Source organism: Rattus norvegicus, chromosome 6 (genome assembly GCF_036323735.1).
Source record: "Rattus norvegicus strain BN/NHsdMcwi chromosome 6, GRCr8, whole genome shotgun sequence".
Classification (NCBI taxonomy): domain Eukaryota; kingdom Metazoa; phylum Chordata; class Mammalia; order Rodentia; family Muridae; genus Rattus; species Rattus norvegicus.
The window spans coordinates 124,183,075-124,202,720 of NC_086024.1; the positions used below are offsets into that span (position 1 = coordinate 124,183,075).

Consider the following 19,646-nt stretch of genomic DNA (forward strand, 5'->3'; position numbering starts at 1 on the left):
TGTGCCTGTGTGTATCTTTATCAGAACCCTGGTAATTTAGTACCTCTCAATGGCTGGATCTACCAGTAGGGGACTAAATATTCAATGTGAGATTTGGTGAGGGACACTTTATTTCTAAACCATAGCAAGGGTATATTTATTTTTATAGTTGGACGAACTTTTTTTTTTTTTTAAAAGGCTTACTTGTTGGCCAGGAATAATCGATGACACATGATTTTGTTTTTTTTTTTTTTTTCTTTTCTTTTTTTTTTTTTTTTTATTAACTTGAGTATTTCTTATATACATTTCGAGTGTTATTCCCTTTCCCGGTTTCCGGGCAAACATCCCCCTCCCCCATCCCCTTCCTTATGGGTGTTCCCCTCCCAACCCTCCCCCCAAACACATGATTTTGATTCCAGCATTTGGGAGGCAGAGACAGGAAGGTCTGTGAGATTTCTACACCAGCCTGGGCTAGATAGACAGACTCTGTACTGAAGTTAACAACAAAATATTTGTTTATTTTTATTTGTGTTTTTTGTCTGCTTGTACACAGGTGAACTGCATGTGTACAGTTCCTGCGGAGGCCCCTGGAAGTGGAGCTACAGATGATTGTGAGCTAATCACACACACACACACACACACACACACACACACACACACACACACACACATACCAAAACAAAACAAACACACCATGTGGGAATTGGGAACTGAACCTAGATCCTGTGCAAGAACAGGAAGAGTTCTTAACCCAATACCGAGACACCTCACCTCCACCCGCTCCCCCCACCCCCAGCAAACTTTTGATTGAAGAAAAAAATCCTCAGAAACTCAGGTCCATGCATACCTAGCTGGTCTTAAAAAATGAGTGAGGTCAAGGGGACCTGCAGAGAGCCCTTTAGAAGAGACAGTTTTGCCCTAATTGGTATATTAAAAGATACTTCTGGCTTTTATATCGAGTGGCACCTGGATAGCAAGTTCTGTGGCTTGAATGCCATTTGAGCCATTAGAAAGCAACATTGAAAGTTGATACCTGTGCTACTTAGTTTTGTTGCCAACATGGCATGCCTAAAACTACCTTAGGCGAGAGACTCAAAGAAGTATTTTCTTCTAAGTTGGGTTTGTCTGTAGAGAATTGTTAATTAATTGATGTGGGAAGATACAGCCCACGGTGGGCAGAATCATTCCCTAGGCAGGGGATTCTGAGCCTGTAAGAGTAGCAAATTCAAGCTGAGTGCAATCAAGCAGGTGGGAATACAGGTCTTCACCTCTCTCTGCTCTTGACTGGGAATGTGATGGAATTAGTGGTGGTTTCAAGCTCCTGACATCCCGAATTCCCTGCAATGTTGGATCATAAACTGAACTATTAAGGTAAAATAAACCCAATTCTCCCCTCAGTTGCTTTTTGTCAGGGTATTTTATCACAGCAACAGAAATACAACAGAGTAAGTTCAGTTGTGAGCTAGTAAAGGGTAGGGCCGAGTGGGACCTTCAGGGGGTGATTACGGCCCAGCCCTCACGAACATATTAGTTCACCCATGACTCTCAGACTACGGAATTCACTTGAGAGGTACCTGGAACCCAGGATGGCTAGTTTTCTTGAATGCTCCTTGCCTTGCAGAGCTGTTGGCTAAAATAACTCTTCCCCACTCTGTGGAATTGCTTCTTCTTCTTTTTTCTTCACTAAGCCCTGGCTGGAGTTGAACTCCTGATCCTCCTACCCTCCCAGGACTGGGATCTCAAGTGAGTGCCTCCACACCTGTCGTTGTAACACTGTTACTAGGAACAGAAAATGACTTCAGGTAACAAATGCTCTGGTTGGACAAAATCAAGGCCTCCACACCGGCTACCCCACTTTCAATCTGACCTGGTTTCAAATGATGAACCAATTAAAAGGTGAGATTTGATAAAGATAAGAATAAAATCCTGCCTGAAGATGTCGATGGTGATGGCACTTATGTGGGGACACTGGAAGCACCTCAGACACTGAGGAACAAGGTGGCATATTTGTGTCATCCCAAAAGATTGTTATTTCCACCCTAGCTAAACAAGAACTGCACAGGACATCATGTGAGGTGGGCATTTTTTTCCCACGCAGTGATGATAATTATACATTAAATAAGTGAATGCAGTTGAAAGGATAGAATATTTCCACTCTTTTACATCAAATTCTGCCATTAGCTAGTGTGATTGTTCAGGGCAAATCCCTTAATTTTTCTGACTTCAGATACTTGGTCTATGCATTGGGAAGTTTGGATTCAGTGGCCTCTAATGTCCCTGTTTTGTTAAAAAATATTTACGAGTGATGTAAAAAATTTAGATCTCTTCCTACTTTTCTGATGGGAATAGAATAGAGTCACTTAATGAAGAAACTGTGTCCTGGGGGATTGACAGAAGCAGCCACTATCAGATTTTCAGATTTTCTCCATCATACATACTTCCTGTATTAGACAGTTTGAGAAGTCAGCATGCAAAGTGTAGCAGACTGGGGAGGGAGATAGAACCCTCAGTCCCCTTGAAGGACTTGCTCTGTTTGAGGGAGACTTAGCAGTTCACTCCCAAAGCACTTTATTACGGAGTAACATGAAGCAGTTCTCAAGCCATCAGAGTGCTTTATCCACAAATGCCCAGGAATGACTTCAAATTAAGGTCTGACTGTTTTGAGCACCATTCAAACATACAGCTCTGGGGAGGCTGATTTGAGGGCAGGGGGCAAATGTTCACTTCTGCTTAAGTGAAAAAAGAAGCAAATAAAACAACAACAAGCCAACACCCGTTCTCTTTCCAAAAATTAAAAAAAAAAAAGCCATTCTTCATGAACATGTCTCTGATTTTGTATTTCTAATAATGGAGGGGAGGGAAAAATACACAGGGCATGATAAGCTATGTTTATAACCCTGGCACCCAGGGGGAGGGGCAGAGGCAGGCTCTGTGTAAGTTCAAGGCTGGCCTGCGTTACACAATGAGACTGTCTCAAACAATCATACTTATGACTAGTCTTACTTAGGGCATCTAAAAAGTGAAAGGACAGAACATGGGCTTTTAACTACCAAATAAAAGTCTCCCACAAACCAGGCTCCCTCTGAAATACCCTCAGCTATCTAGAACCTTCTAGAACATTGAACATTCTTAGTTTATGCTTTCTAGGGTCATGAGACGAGAAAGTAGTGAAGAAGAGTGGCCCTCACAGGTGTACTTCCCAGTCTCAGCATCGGTGCCCCTCAAAGCCTCTGAGATCCCTGAGGATGAACATGCACATACATGGTGCAGCCGCAAAGCGGAAACTTAATGGAATCAACAGATGGGCATCACCAGGGTTGGAACCTGCACCTTAAGTCCACCTGACACGGGAATCCTTACTGGCAGTTAATAGCACTAGATGCTCTTCTGGAGGTCCCGTGTTCAATTCCCAGTACCCATACAGAGGCTCACAACTACCTGAAAATCTAATTCCAGGGGTTCCAATGTCCTCTTCTGGCCTCCAGAGGTACCAGGCATGCATGCAGTGCACAAATATAGATGCAGACAAACACTCACACACAGAAATAAAGTTAATAGTAATTGAAAAAATAAAATGGGCCAGGCAGTAGTGGCGGCATGTGCCTTTAATCCTAGCACTTGGGAGGTAGGCATATCTCTGAGTTTGGGGCCAACTGGTCTACAGAGTGAGTTCCAAGATAGCTAGGGCTACACAGAGAGACCCTGTCTCACAAAACAGACAAAAACCAACCAACCAAATAAACAAAAAACCCCAAAGAAAAACCCACAAGAAAAAAAAAAATGAAGATCCACTGTGGATCTCTGATTCACATACAGGCATGCTTGTATGCCCACATATTCATGTGCATGTATACACATAAATCAAACATGTATATATGCATACGGCTATTTTCTGAGGCTACCCCTTGGAAGTTGGCCTCAAGTATTACTGTGATGGTTTGTACATGTTTGGCCCACGTAGTGGCACTATTAGAAGGTGTGGCCCTGTTGGAGTCGGTGTGTCACTGTGGGGTGGGCTTGGAGACCCTTCTCCTAGTTGCCTGAGGATGCTCAGTCTGTTCCTGGCTTCCTTTGGGTGAAGATGTAAAACTTAGCTCCTCCTGCACCATGCCTGCCTGGATGCTGCCATGCTCCTGCCTTGATGATAATGGACTGAACCTGTGAACCTGTAAGTCAGTCCCAATTAAATGTTGTCTTTTATAAAACTTGCATTGATCATGGTGTCTGTTCACAGCAATAAAACCCTAAGACAGAAGTTGGTACCAGGAGTGGGGTGTTGCTGTGATAGGCTTGATCATGCTTTTGTTTGGAAGAATCTGGATTTTGGGACTTTAGATTTGGAAAGTAGTAGAATGCTTTAAATGGAGCTTAATGGGCTATCTTAGTAGGAATGAGGAAGTCTTTGTTACTGAGAGTGATTTGAATTGTGCAGGCTTGGCCCAAGAGGTTTCAGAGGAGAAGAATTTCAGTATGTGCTGTAAAGACTGCTTTTGTGGTAATTTGGTAAAGAATGTGGCTGCTTTTTGCCCTAGTCTGAAGAGTCTGCCTGAAGCTAAGGTGAAAAGACTCAAATTAATTGCATTGATCAAGGAAGTCTCAGAAATGCCCACCATAGACTTTGTTCTCTGGTTAAGTCTCATGAAGAACATTTTAATGAAAAAAGGGAAGCTGAGGAAGGAAAAATACAAAATATATGGTTCGAGTATTAAAGGAACACCCGCAAGTGAAATGGAGCTGAATCCTATGTTCAAGAATATTAAATTGAATTAAGGGAGTAATGACCTTGGGACAAGATCCCACCCAGTTAAGTAGCTCCAGGCAATTTAGTACAAACCTTTAATCCCAGGAGACAGGCATACAGATCTCTAAATTCAAGGTCAATCTACAGAGCAAGATCCAGGACAGCCAAGTTTAGCCAGTGAACAGTTAGAAAAGAGGAATATAGTGATAATGTAATGGAACAAGGGAGCCATGTTCCAGCTCCTGCAAGCAGCAGAACTCAGCAGCTTCAGCCATGTGTTTCTGGCTTTATATTCAAGAGGAGAAGGAGACTACTGCGACATTGATGCTGGCTAGCTGCAGCTAAGAAAGAGATCAGCATCACTGTGGTGAAATCTTCTGGGAAGTGTTTTTTGAGACCTGTGTTCCAGAGTCTAAAGTTGTACCTCATGCTTGGCTGGACTTGGTAGTGTGTAAGGGTCACTCAGGTGGTACTGATTTTGAAGGCATGGAGGGGTCATGAAGAACAACTGAAGCTGGGCACGGTAAGAGGCCATGGAAGGCCATTGGTGAAGGTGCAGTCTCAGTTGTAATTGATGGCCCAGGACTTAAGGGGTCATGCAAAGGAGTTGAAGCTTGGTACCATGAAGAGAGCTTGTGAGAGGCTACTGGCGAAACCTCGCTGCAATGGAAGACCCCAATGTATTGGAGATGCAGTTCCATGGGATGATCACCAAGAGCAGCTGAGGCAGTGGAGTGGATCAGCCAGAGTGTTACAGAGGGCAGAGCTGGAGAAGTGAAGCCAGCCCTTTAGAGGATCGTGTGTGGATCCAAGACATTGAAACAAGCTGCCTCGGACACCCCAAAGATGTTAAAGATGCCAGAGCCACAGGCTATCTGCTGAGGAAAGCTGCTAACAGGGAGTGGAACCAGCTCAGGAGAAAGAAGTTTGTTGCAGTCAACAAAGATAAAAAAGGAGTTGAAGATCTGAAGACCACGTTGACATCAGACATGGAGATGACAGAATTTGAAGTTGACCCAGCTGGTTGCCTGTCTTAATTCAGGGATTACAGTTAAGTGATTGGATGGATCTCAGAAGAGACTTTGAACTTTGGACTTTTAACATTGTTGATACTGCTATAGACTATGGGGACTTTGGAAGTTGGACTAAATGTACATTTTTATTATACTATGTTTAGGTATGGCCTCCATACCTAAACACTCATGTGTTTAAACAAACCTATGGAGGCCAGGGAGTGGAATGTGATGGTTTGCATATGCTTGGCCCAGGGAGTGGCACTATTAGAAGGTGTGGCCTTGTTGGAGAAAGTGTGTCACTGTGGGGGGTGGGCTTGGAGACCCTCCTTCTAGTTGCCTGAGGATGCTCAGTCTGTTCCTGGCTTCCTTCAGGTGAAGATGTAGAACTCAGGTCCTCCTCCACCATGCCTGCCTGGATGCTGTTGATGTTGCCATGCTCCTGCCTTGATGATAATGGACTGAACCTCTGAACCTGTAAGTCAGCCCCAATTAAATGTTGTCCTTTATAAAACTTGCATCGGTCATGGTGTCTGTTCACAGCAATAAAACCCTAACTAAGATAATTACCCAACATGGAAAATGACCCAATTCATCAGATTTGGCTCAGAGTGAATGGCTCCTGCTCTTCGTCCCAATAATGTTTCTCTTCAAACATTGACTCAACAATCTGGAGGACATACGGTGACTTTCCAGGTGATCCTGAAAAGCAAGACTCCAAGACTGTGCTGAACATGGTGGGGCATGCCTTTGATCCTAGCACTTCGAGGCAGAGGCAGGAGGACCTCTTTGAGTTTGAGGCCAGCCTGGTGTACAAAGTATATTCCAGGACAGACAGGGCTATACAGAGAAATCTTGTCTTAAAAAACAACCAAACCAAACAAACAATAAAAAAAAAAATACTGCGAGAGGGTCAAAAAGGACACTGAGGTGGCTACTTGGAGACGGGTACTGGGAGTTGTTCCCAATCCAGGACTATTACTTGGTCTGTGACCCAGTATAGGAGGTGAGAGATGAAGCTTGAGATTCCTAGGGGTCAGAGGTACCTTACAGGGGGTGGTTATTGAGGTTAGCCCTGCTTATTGTTGGTGAAGCCCAGGTTAAATAATAGAATGGGATCTCTCAGGGCTGGGGAGATATCTCAGGGCTCAGGAGATGGCTTAGGATAAGAGACGTGCTGTGCAAGTCTGGAGAACCAAATTCACTACAAGACAAAACTATCATGAAAGGGACCAGAAAGAGGATCACTTTCTTTCTCAGAGATGGCTGACTCCTAGTCACCCGATTTGGGTGTGTGCTAGACTCAACTGCTGGAACTACCAGTCCCAGGATGGTGGCCGAGCCTTTCAGAGGTGAGACCTGGTGGAAGTTAATTAGGTCCTAAGGGGAGTCACGCTCAGCAGATATTAATGTGCTCCTCAGAGGACCTGGTTATTTCCCTGGACAAGGGGTTGTTATGAAGAACAAATTTAGCCCTTAATTGCTCCCTTCCTGCCTGGCCACGTGAAGTGTCTCCCTCTCTCCCCAGCTGCATACACCTGGTTTTATTATAACAGAAGAGACTCCTAGGGTATGTATGTGTAGTAGGCTGGAATGGACACTTCAACAGTGGAGGTATGATCCCCAAAATGACTCTTAGGATGTCATCATCCAACATGTAAGCAGACCCCAGAAATGCAACCTTATTTTAGTGTTTGGTAACTTCCAGACAAGACCAGTGGTCTTAACCACAGGTTCTATGGCTTGTGACAGGAGCCATGTGCTTGCCCTGCATGAGTGGCTTTGCAGGGCACTGAGAGGTTTCCCATTAGAATGCAGGCATGTTCCAAGATGGGTATGGCCTGCAGCTGAGACCCTAACACCAGACTGAAGCTGCACACACCTGATACTGTGGGTTCAGACACAGAATAGAATCTCTCGGGGCTGGGGAGATGGCTTAGGTGGTAAAAGGCGTGCTGTATACACCTGGAGACGAGTTCAGATTCCCAGTATCCACATTAAGTAGATAAAGAAAAGCAAGCACATGCTTCTAACCCCAGGCGGAAACAGGGATCCTAGAATGTGCAGGCACGCCAGCTTAGCTAATTGGTGAGCTTCAGCTTCAGGGACAGAGTCTGTCTCAAAAGGTAAAGTCTTCCAGAGGATCCAAGTTTGGTTTCCAGCACCTACACTGGGCAACTCACAACCTCCTGTAACTCCAACACCCAGGGGTCTGATGCTCCATTCTGGCCTCCACAGATACCTGGCACGCAAGCTCACAGACATCACACACACACACACACACACACACACACACACACACACACACACACAGTAGGGAGTGGTTCTGATGTTTTGATCAGGAATCTGTGTGTGAACACTGACAGACCTGTTCCCCAATGGTTCTTGATTGATCAATAAAAGATGCTAGTGTTCAATGACTGGGTGGGAGAGGTGGGACTTCCAGGTTCCCGCAGGCAGGCTAGACATAGGAGGGGGAAAGAAGACTTGCCATGCTTGAAGGGAGAGAGTCACCAGCCATTTGAGAACTCAGGTGAAATGGCCATTGGCCGCTTCCCCTATTGGGCCTGGGATAGCAGGCAGGAGATTAGAAACACAACTAAGTTGAGGACAGATTCAGAGGTGTTGAGCTGGGAGTGAAGGTAAGGGCACGTTAGCCATGGGAGGCTTAGAAGAGCCTGGCCATCGAGCTATAAAGCATATTAAAAATAAGCTAATGTGTGTTTCATCTGTGGATCCAAGGGAACCAGGGTGAGGTTGGTAATGCAGTCCCCCACTTAAAGCGGGCTAATAGACACTATACATGCTATACACCTACACACACACTCTACGGCTCAGTGCCTACCTGCACATGGAGATGTTGCTTACACAACACACAACACCTATCTTCAATTGATGCAACTCAGTCATTTTTATTGCAACTGGAAGACAATACATCACAGAAACTTTATGGTAGGTCTGGGGAAGTGTTATTTACAATAAATGATGAAGTAGTTTGTCTTTGGCAATATGATTACACATGAAGAACGCAAAATGCTGTATGGATCCCTCCCAAGCAACACCAAGTCCCTGGAGCTCGGCTGATGGAGTCATCGTCACACCGCTGCTTTAGGCTAATGCAAACGCCACCGAACATCACTTGCTTTCTCCTTTACGGTTCTCCCCTTCTGTTCATGATATTGGCAGTTTTGTACAGAAATACAGAAAAAAAATTGGCTTCTGAAGAAATTATTACTCTTGTAAATAAATTTGGCCATGTAGACCTGTTGGCCAGGAAAGGTCGGGTGACTCTAAGATTCAGCCACAAACCTTGTGGGCTTCTGCTTTATCATTGTGGTCTTGTTTGTTTTCTGTAAAATTAGAACAAAACTCAGAAGTGTTACAGAATCAGAGTAGTAAAAAAACAAAAAGTCTATGTAGCTGTTTCCCAGACGCACATTCTTCTTCCCTCCCCATGTGCACCATGGTAGGACAGGCAGTGAGAACAATGGCATGAGTCTGGCTGAGCCAGCTATGACCTTGGATGGCTGCAACACACATACTCTAGAAATGGAGACTGTGTCCGTAACTGAAAGTGTGCTGTTTCCTCTAAAACAGGAGAAGTGGGGGAAGTCAGGTATGAAAAGATAATACAATTTCTAGGTTTGACAGGATCACCATATCGAAGTCTTTTGAGAATCCAATATGGAGTATCATTTATTTGCAAAAGGGTGGAGAAGGCATGTTCTCTACTTTTGCAAATGAAACACAGTGGAGGAACACTGCTGTATAGATTCCAAATAATGAGTCTTGATTCCAATACTAACGAGACAGGAAGGGTACTTGTGAGCATCCCATAGCAAGTCAGAAATGGTCATTCCACAGCGGGCTCATTCCAGAGGCTCGACAGCGCGAGGCAGCACCGTAGACTAACATCCGTCTCGGCCGTGAAAAGGTGGATCGTTTTGAAAATGGTGTTTTCCTTCCTTAATTTTTGGTCAGCGAAGAAGCTAGCACTTGTTTGCTGAAGGGTAGAAGAGTGACCAAGTCACGCCCATTATTCATGATAAAGCAACCGAGTGGACGAGTCTGTGCTTAATTCAAGAATAGCCAGCAGGAGAGAGGACGCTGGGAGTTAGCCACCGTGGCTGGCGCGCTCTCAGAGGAGGAGGAGTTAACAGATGAATTCACGAAGGTGGGCAGGTCTATACAGAACACTGAATGCTGTGTGTAACTCCTCATGACATCCCAAGAAACAGGAACAACACACAATGTATATACTTTGATTTACACATTCCGTTACAAAGGGAAAAGAAGGAAAAGAAACAAAAACAAAAAAATAAAACAAGACACCATTACAATTCTGTAACTGTGTTAACTGCAATAGGGACCAAAGTCTAGAGTCTGACAGGTAACCAAAAAAAGGGTTTATCACTTAGGTTATATAGCAAAAGTGTTGATGTATATTATATATAGTAGTATAAATAATAAAAAAGTATTATTTAAATTAGATCACAGTGCTGCATCATGTGCCTAACAGTGTTTGATAGAGTACTGGTGGGCTGGGACCTACAACACAGAGAACTGAACTGTCAACAATGCAAAGTCACAACTAAGAGGGGACGTATGTTCCGATGTTTTCTTTTGGTGGCAAAAAAACGAAATAAAAAACCCTGCTGAAGATGAGAGAAAAGGACTTGTCTACAGGACACAGAAACCAATCTACACATCTGGGCAGCTGTGATCCACCAGAAAGAAATGAGTCCCAACCTGAATAGGATTTGCAAGGGGAAAAAGAAATCACATTGAATTTAGTCTAATCCCATATATGGGAAAACTTCCCATTCTGAGCACTTGTCCCTAACTCTGGCATCATGTCAGGACCCTCTCCCTTCCAGGGAGAGTCCAGAGGTTGGAGTGGCATCAATAAAACCCAAATTGGTGGCTTGGGGCGTTGTACATTGGCCTGCTGTGTTGGGCCTCTAGGCACCCAAACCACCCCTTCTCTTGCTTGGGCCCCACTGGACGCAACAGTCCTTCTAGAAAGCCCCGTGTTGGAACTGCTATGAACAGGAAGCACTAGACATGCTAATGACTGTACAAGAAAAACCTGTTCTCGGGAAAGGGCACCAACCCATTCCCTCTTAAAAGGCTCAGCCCCAAGATGGAGACCTGCCCCAGTCATCCTGACCATGGTTTCCTCATGCCACAATCCACATGTGGGTTTGGTTCAGCGTTAGTTTCGGACAGCCAGCTTTACCAAAAGAACTCTTGAAGAACGAACATACTGACTGGAGATGCAGAGGGAAGTAGGAGCTTGGTGATGTGTTAGAAAGAAAATCTACGGTGCAGACCCTTTCCAAAAAGTACTAGAGAACGAGGAAAGACTGCCAGGAGCGGGATACAAAAATGTCGATGTATCACCTGAGAAAAGAAAGCGAGCCTCTCTCTTCTCTTAAATGTGTCCGAGGGCCGACAGCCAGTAGTTGTAATGTCGCGGTGCTGATGTGTCCCCAAAGCATCTGTAAATATTGCTATAGTTCCCCCTCCCCCTCCCCCCACCCCATGTGAGTACGTGAGATACTGGAATGACACATGAACCGCCACTTCTCCCCACAGGAGAAATGCAAGGAAAAAAAAAAGAAAACAGCAACAACACCGCATCCCTTTCACGATGCTCAGGCGATCTGTCCTTCTAATGGATACACAGGCTAGTTTGAAAGCTAAAAGAACACCTGACGTTTGGGAAGGAAGTCCAACACTAAAGTGAATTACACTTAAGCAAAATATTCTTTCACAAATAGGCTTGTGCTTAAATTCTCTACTGCTCTTGGGGGAGGGGGAAGAGAGGGCGCCTCCTGCCCCTTGGCTTGTTAAGGACATGGGCCGCCTCATTCGGCAGACTTCGCTACAAACAGCCACATACACATTGATGATTTTGTTTTCGCCTCAACAGTCAAAATACAGAGTTAAACACAATTGAGCCGTTGTTTTGGTTACGCACAATGAACGTGCCGCCCAAAACAGGAGGAAAATAGAAAAAAGTACCCTTACTAAAGTTTCCCCAACAAGTCTTCCAGAAAATTCCAACAAAGGTGCCAAGGGGAGGCTCGGGAAAATAACACTTACAAAGCTGCCCGATGAGGTATTTATGCAAACGGAGTGGTTCTGGGGTTCAGAACGCACTTGTATAAGATAGTTTTCCAGATCTCGGCGAGATCAGAAAAGTAAATCACACACACACTGCATCTTGTTATCTCTGAAAGAGGCCTCAGCCCCTTCTGAGAACAATGAACTGAGGGGAGACAGCCCGCGTGGGGTTTCCGTCGGAAGAAGTCCCCGCCAGAAACAGTGCTGAGTGCTCACCTTTACCCTCACGTCTGAGTTTGAACATCTTGGGGGTGGGGGCGGGAGTCTTTTGGACTTGGTAAAGGGGACAGTAGAAATCAATTTGTGGCTCAGGGTTCCAGAGCTGTGGATGGCTTGTAGGGTGTCAGAGGTTTGTGGAGAACACAACCTGTGCTCTCATCTGACCCTGAACCCCCATGCTGAGAGAGTCCAGGCTGAGGGCCATGTGAGGGTAAATCTAGCCTGCCCTAAAGTGGGAGCCCCCCCCCCACCCAAAGCTGCCCTCAGGTTAGGTAGGGGGAAACGCACCAGATAACCTTCTGGGTTGCCGAGGTTACCATGGTACCTGGTGCTGACACGTGGGCATAGCTTTAAAGGCCCACCACTGCCCTGTTTCAAGAGTTCAAGGTCACTTTAGTTTCCCCCATCTCCCAAACATCACACCCTGAGCCAGGGAAGTGTTTTTGCTTTTAAAAGTTCCCTCCATTTGGACAGGAGGCCATACTGTTTTAGGGATTTCTCTTAGACCTCAAGGAAAAACTTTTTTTTTTTTTTTTTTTTTTTTGGCAAAGGTAACTGAAGTTTCTGGCTTCTGTGACGTGGTTTGGTTGTTACTCAGCTCTCACTATTTAGGTGGTCTTAGTCCCAAGGTGGTCACTGTGTTGAAGTGGCAGAGATGGCCAGCCCCCGTCTTGCTGCGACATCAGACCGTCGCTGTGGAAGGCTCAGGGCTGCTCCATCCAACCCCTCGATCACTTACTTCCTCCTACCCAAGTACCCATCTCTTACCCTCACCCAGTAAGGCCCATTAGCATGTTTCCCCTTCCTCTGGCGAATTTGCATAATTATTCACTGCCTTTTTCCTAGAACCAAATCACGGTAATGATTTTCCTCAAGTAAGCGTCCCACAACTCTCTTGATTCTATCGTACACACTAAGTTTGCCCTCGAATTATTGCGTCATGTTAAACACATACAGACAAAGGGAAGGACACACTCTTCAGTAGAGAATCAGAGGGGTCGGGGCTGAGTGTAGACAAGGCAGTATAGAGCTCAGCCACCCAAGCCCCTACCAGAGCATGAAGATAGTTGATATTGCAGAGTAAGCTCCCCATCAGTCAGAATTTGTCCCTGAAGAAGGTTAAACCTTAAACACCTGCTTCAAAAAACCAAACAAAATAATAACGACAACAAAAAAAGAAGAAAGAAAGAAAGAAAAAGGGGGAAAAAAAAGAAAGAAAAAGGGAGGAAAAAAAAAAGAACAAAGGGCCTCTAAGCTTAAGGGCTTAAAAATTAGAGGCATAGTCTTCTCTCTATTCTCTATATTTATATGAAAATAATTCATGCTTCATGCTAAATACATCATTTACCTTACAAGAACTTTGTTATTTCTGAATAAAAAAAAGTTTGTTTTTGTGATTTTTTTTTCTTTTTCTTTTTTTTTCCTTTTTTCGTTTCTTCAAAGGAATCCATGCATTGTGGATCAGAAATTTCTGCTGGCTACACTGGCTGAATGTGAAAATCACTGGTCTTTTTTGTTGCAAAAATGAGTACTGATATTAATTTTTGAGGACAGTGCAGGAGTTGTATTGTTGCCATGTTTTTGTTTTTTGAGTCCACCAAACGTGCCTTTAACCTCAAGAAAAGACACCATAATACTAATGGCAGTTTCTGTAGCACCCCCCACCCCCAACTTGGATCAGATTATATAGAAGGAAAAAATCTGCACCATTTTCCTTTCTTAACAGCTACTGTCATTTCTTGGGCCCGATTGCTTTTCCTTGTGCAGTTAAGAGGGCACAGCGTGTTTTCTACATCACCTTAAGTCGTGTGTGTGTGTGTGTGTGTGTGTGTGTGTGTGTGTGTGTACACAGGACCAACCTTCAGGCTTATGGCTTTTGGAACGTCTTCTTGATTTAACATAGAGCAGAACTCAGTGGTTATCGATGGCTCTAACAATCCCTGCTTTCCCTTTCCAGTCACTGACACCTAATCCAGCTGAACAGTCTGGTGTCCAACCTGGGAGATGTTACCAGGCTCAAGGCTGGGAAGTGCAGAGGACGGGCAGGCAGGCCCCCGGCTTGCCACAGGGCAATGGCGATGGCGCTTCTGGTAAGGTGGGATGCCAGGGCCAGAGCCTGGGGATAATCTGTTTCTAGGGGACCTGGGCTCTTCAGTCTCTGCAAATGCTTCTCAGCCTCACTCCAAGCTCAACTGACTTGTTAAACCTAAGGGTTGGGCTGAGCGGTGGTGATTGCGTGCCTCGTTCCTGTGGCATTGACACGAACATCCCTGTGGGTTTAAGCACAGGTCTGACAGGCTGCAGGAAGCAATGGTTAATTTTGGCTTTTTGTTTTTCGGTTTTTGTGTTCAGATAAAGAAAAGCTTTTGTAAAACGGCTGAGTGTCGATATGAGTTTCTATGGCTTCAATCTCCTTTAAACAGAAAATTCTTAAGGGTCCAAAAACAAAGGAGTGGGGGGCAAATTAAAAAAAAAAAAGGAAAGAAAGTAAAGAAAACCAAACCAACAAAAGGAAAAAAGAAAAAGAAAAAAATTGCTGATATTGCCACAAATCATTAGAAATCTCCTGACATGCTGAAACCAAATGGCCGTAAGTTCAAAACAAATCAGAGACTTGTTTCAATTTTTTGCGGTTTCCTTTTGTTCTTTCTGCCCCTTGGCCGTCCGATTGGTGATGTTGTTCAAACAGGACCGAATCCCTGCCAAGTGCAGGAGCGAACCGGCCGCCTCCTTCATCTCCTCATCGTCGCTCTCGGGCGGCTTCTCCGTGCGTCTCTTTTTGAGGGGCAGTGTGTCGCTGGGGACTTTCCTGGCCTTGGCCAAGTGCTGGCGCTTCCTGTGCTGGGATGCGTATCCGCTGTCCCCCAGGGCGTCCTTGCCCTCCTTCTGGCTGGGTTTCCTGTCGTCCTCCTCTGGTTCGCTGTGGCTCTCATGGCTCTGGAAGCTTCCCTCACTGCCCTCCTGGCTCCCCTTCGTGGCAAACTCGTAGTGGTCGTCGGCTGAGGAGGAGGAGGAGGAGATGGAGTCGCTGGTGGGAGAGGTGCTCCGGGCATTGGAGGACTTGGCACTACTGTAGTTGTGGTCCTCCTTGGGGTCCCCACTGACCACTGGGGAGCCACATGGCGGCTCGCTCTCAGTCCGCACCCGGCAACTGGTGATGCTATTCCTGCAGACGGAGAGGGAACAACAAATTACATCTCTGGTGAAGGCATGGGCATCTGGGCTCCTGCAAACCCTGCCAGATTCCAAGATACGGGTAACAGGTGCGTGAAGTTTGCAGATGGGCCCCGCCCCTCACTCTCTACCTTTCCTGGTTGCCCCGCTCCCCACTGCCAATGACACTGTCACTTAACCTGTGTGCACACACCAGCTCCAGCACTGTGGAGCCACTGCCGGCAGATGCTAGCTGGGCCCCTTGGAGACAAAGGCATAGTCTCTTCTGGAAATTACACTTATCAGAAAGCTAAATACAACATGTGGCAAAGAACCTACCTTCCGACGACAGTCATCCACTCAATCTGCCAATTGCTGTGCATGTAAGAGAGGGGTGGGGTGTCCCTTCAGAGAGGACCAGGGGAGCAGCTAACGAAACAGAAGTTAAGGCGGATCATGGAAGTGAGAGGGTGGTAAGTTACTGATTCTTGAGCGCCTCACAAACATGCCCAATAGAGCCCATAATCGTGTTTAACTCGTTACATGAATGAGGAGTTAGTGCTAAGACGCAGCTTCCTAAAGCCACAGAGTAAGATGAAATTGAAATATAAGCCCTCAGCCCCACCACCTGGACCAGCTCTCTCCTGCAATTCCCTATCACGTGGCTCCTTGCTGGACTGCAGGTCAGCTCTCCCTAAAGCCCTGGATGGCCTTTTGTGCTGTTTTTGTGTATCTTTATGTCTTAGGGCGAGTGACTGTGCTCACTTCATTGCCTTCCTGACGTCGTAGCTTGGCACAGAGCAGATGCTCAGGGTAGGTGGAAGCCGGCAGGAGGCAAGGGTTACTTATAGCCAAAGGGAGAAGAGGACCTGGGGTGGGGGCAGGAAGTATTTTGGCAAGAATGGCATGATGATACGAAATGGTGATGGTGCGCCAGGCTGGCTGGGAGGTCGTCCTCTGGTTGCTTGCTGTCTTTTCCTAACTCTCCTTTCCCACCATGAGGTCCCTGTCATTTCCCACTGCCACCGTGTACATCGCCTGAAGAGCTTCCTTCTCGTTCGTGAGAAGGATGAGGGATCCAGCATGAAGACAAAATTAAGTTCTAGGATATGAACCCATCATGGTCTGCTTCAGGATGCAGCCCTGAGCCTTAGAGTCTGCCCTCCACACCCTTGCCCTATAGACTTCCCTCCATGGCTGTGTACTGGGTGCATAAACATGGCTGGCACACGGATAAACCTGAGTTTATAGCCAGCTCTCACCAGTTATCAAGAGCAGATCAGGGAGGGCGGCAATGGGGGGAGGATGGGGAGGGGAACACCCATAACGAAGGGGAGGGGGAGGGATTAGGGGGATGTTTGCCCGGAAACCGGGAAAGGGAATAACACTCGAAATGTATATAAGAAATACTCAAGTTAATAAAAATTAAAAAAAAAAAAAGAATTCAATGAAAATAAAAACGCAGCATACCCAAACTTATGGGACACAAAGAAAACAGTGCTAAGAGGAAAATTCATAGCACTAGTGCCCTTGTAAAGAAACTGGGGAGATCCTATGCAAACAACTTAACAGCACACTTGAAAGCCCTAGAACAAAAAGAAGTGAACATAGCCAAACGGAGTAGCAGGAAAGAGTTAAACAGGAGGGGCGATGGGATGGTCTTGTGCTGGGGAGACCAGAAATGTAAATAAATAAAATAATCAATAAAAAATGTTATAACAGCTAACAAAACAAAACAAAACAAAACAAAAAGAGCAGATCAAACCCTATGTCCCACCTGTGCTTTTCCAGATCATTTTGTGTTGAGCACAGATACTATGAAATAAAAAACAAACTTCTACTAAAGTATGAAACAGTTTCCTAGGGAACCCAGATACATTCGGATGAGTGAACTGGGTCATTATTGGGTTTTAATAAATCAATTTCCTTATGAACCCTTATTTTAAAAAATTTATTGTGTGTGGGTACACATGTGGAGGTCAGAGGGCAACTTTATAGAGTCCTTCTGTCCTTTTCCTTTTGTATGGGTCACGCGGATCACTCAGGTTGTCAGGCTGGTTGAGTATCTCCTGGACTCAAATCCTTATGTTTTATAATAACCCAGACCTGAGACCACTTCAGTAGCATAGGTCAGCAGATTGTGGCCCTTTGCTGAGCAAACACCAGGAGTGAGAAAGCCATATGGGGCAGGAAGCAGGACAAGGGCCTAACTTGCTGTCTAGTAGGTCTGGCTGAGGGGCGGTGCTCCTTGAGTCTTTCTCTCAATTTTTTTTTCCCCCTGGAGCTGAGGACTGAACCCAGCGCCTTGCGCTTACTAGGCAAGCGCTCTACCACTGAGCTAAATCCTCAACCCTCTCTCAATGAAAACGTTGAGGGTGGATGGAAGGAAGCCATGAGAGTGACTTCAAGCCTGATAACTTAATGCTTTAAGTAGATACCTCTCTGGAGAACCCATGTAGATGGGGGAGGGGGCAGAAAAGTGGGGTTTCCTATGGTCCTGGATTCTGTGCTACGGAGGGAGGACCCAGAGCCTTCCTTTGACATTATTCCACACCTGGCTTGGAACACCACCCAGCTCAGCCTTCTATGGGTAAACAGATTTGCAGAGAGCCCGAGACCCTTCCCACAGTGGAGTACTAGTACTAGTACTTCTGCCTGGAGTCCCAAGAAGAATGTGCTCCGTGCAGACAGAACCAGCACAAACAGAACCAGGACTTTCTGGCTGAAGACAGGCGCACTGACGCTCCTTTAGGCTGTGGGAACTGGAACACAGCCGGATCTCATTCTTACTTAATGAAATTAGCTTTCTCTGAGATTTCAGCACGGATTCATAATCCATAAATTACACACCAAACTCTGCAGGGAATGACGAGCCCCTTCAATTATTAATAACTCGGCGCCATGTGACTCACACTGGTGTGGGCCAGCCTCATGGAGCTGGTGACCAATGCTCCTGTCATAGGGGTTGTCATTACAGGACACCAAATGCTTAAAAGAAACCAGCCATCCTGAACATGTTGGAAGGTGCTTTTCTAATGACAGTCTCCTCCTCGAAACCAAAAACCCAAACCATTCATCGAATTCGCATGTGGCACAGTGGAAATGCCTGCAGTTTCTCTGCATCGGCTGAATTTAGAAGTCATGATCTTCACAGTGATCACAGATTAGCATAAATGAAAGCCACCTGATTTTACCAGGCCCCTAGGAGTTCAAACCATAGGCCAACGAAGCCACACACTCTGAATCGTAAACCCGTTGTTCATTCTCTTGTCAACTATATGGGAAATAAAGGAAGTGAGGCCTAGCAGTGATTCAAGTCAAAAAACTATCACCATTTGTAACTCAGAAGCTGAGGTGCAGGATACACTAATTACTGCTTTTCCCCACAGTGAATTACTTGTTCCTTCCTACTTAAATGGCACAGGTTAGCTGGTACCTGTGAGTTCTCTGTGGAACCCACTGGCTGTCCTTTGGAAGAGGCATTGGCTGACCCCTTGCCAATGGGATAGGTAGACAGAATTAGCACGGGACCATGGGAGCAGGGGAGCTGAGGCAGCGCAATTCTTTTCTACAAGGGACCACGACAAGAGAGTTAGGGCCAAGCTAGAGGCCTGAGCTTCCGACCAGGTGGCCAGGGAGACACAGGGAGAAGAGGTTTCTCTGGTTGTGACACAGAAAGTGTTAGATCCTGTGCAACTACAGATTTTAGGCATCCTGAGTTCACTAGATACTAATGGGAGGGCTGGCAAACCCGCGCTTCTTATGCAACCCTGACAGCCTGAGTGCGATCCTGGGAACCCTAGTGGAACCGGAGAATCAGAGCTGTCCTCTGGATGGGCACCAAACACATGCACAGGCATCATCACACACCTTCACAGTAATAATACAAAACAAAACAAAGGCGCGCGCGCGCGCACACACACACACACACACACACACACACACACACACACACACACCCTTCCTGAACTCGACATACAAATGAATAATTTTAAAATGAAGGTGAACAATGGGTCCATCAGGCAGCCAGGAGTTCTCTGGAACAAATGCCTAGCTCAGGACTGGGACAAGAGCTCAGCCTGATGGAGGAAGGGAAGAGCCCAGCCTGATGGAGGAGGAAAGGAAGCAGGGATGGGAAACTGATGTTGTCAGCTTCATGGGTTTTATGGTCGTTCCAAGGGAGTTAAAATGGACATCGTCCCCCAAGGCTTCCAGAGGTTTGGAAAGCAAATCTTCTCTGGAAGAACGCACTTCAAATCCAACCACAGAGAATTCTGACTAATTAGCGTACACAGAACCCAGGCTCATCATTTTAAAAACCATTAAGCGCAAGGGAGATACACTATTATAAGCTGGAGAGGGACCAGAGAAACAGCCAGAGAAGCCTAACTACTAAGGCTGCACATGCAGAG

The 19,646-nt window shown here is 45.8% G+C and overlaps 1 protein-coding gene across 18 annotated transcripts in view; it reads right to left on the reverse strand.

The window, feature by feature from the left end:
• Nucleotides 1–8,620: 8,620 nt before the first annotated feature.
• Foxn3 (forkhead box N3) overlaps nucleotides 8,621–19,646 on the reverse strand; it is a 380,376-nt gene continuing 369,350 nt past the window's right edge. For 17 of the 18 annotated variants that reach the window (XM_008764802.4, XM_017594165.3, XM_017594166.3 and 14 more), the window contains one exon: nucleotides 8,621–15,247. In XM_008764802.4, coding sequence (XP_008763024.1) covers nucleotides 14,701–15,247 — 547 coding nt within the window. In that variant the 3' untranslated portion in view covers nucleotides 8,621–14,700. The remainder of the gene's footprint in view (nucleotides 15,248–19,646) is intronic. The other variant, NM_001108047.2, reaches the window with a different exon arrangement.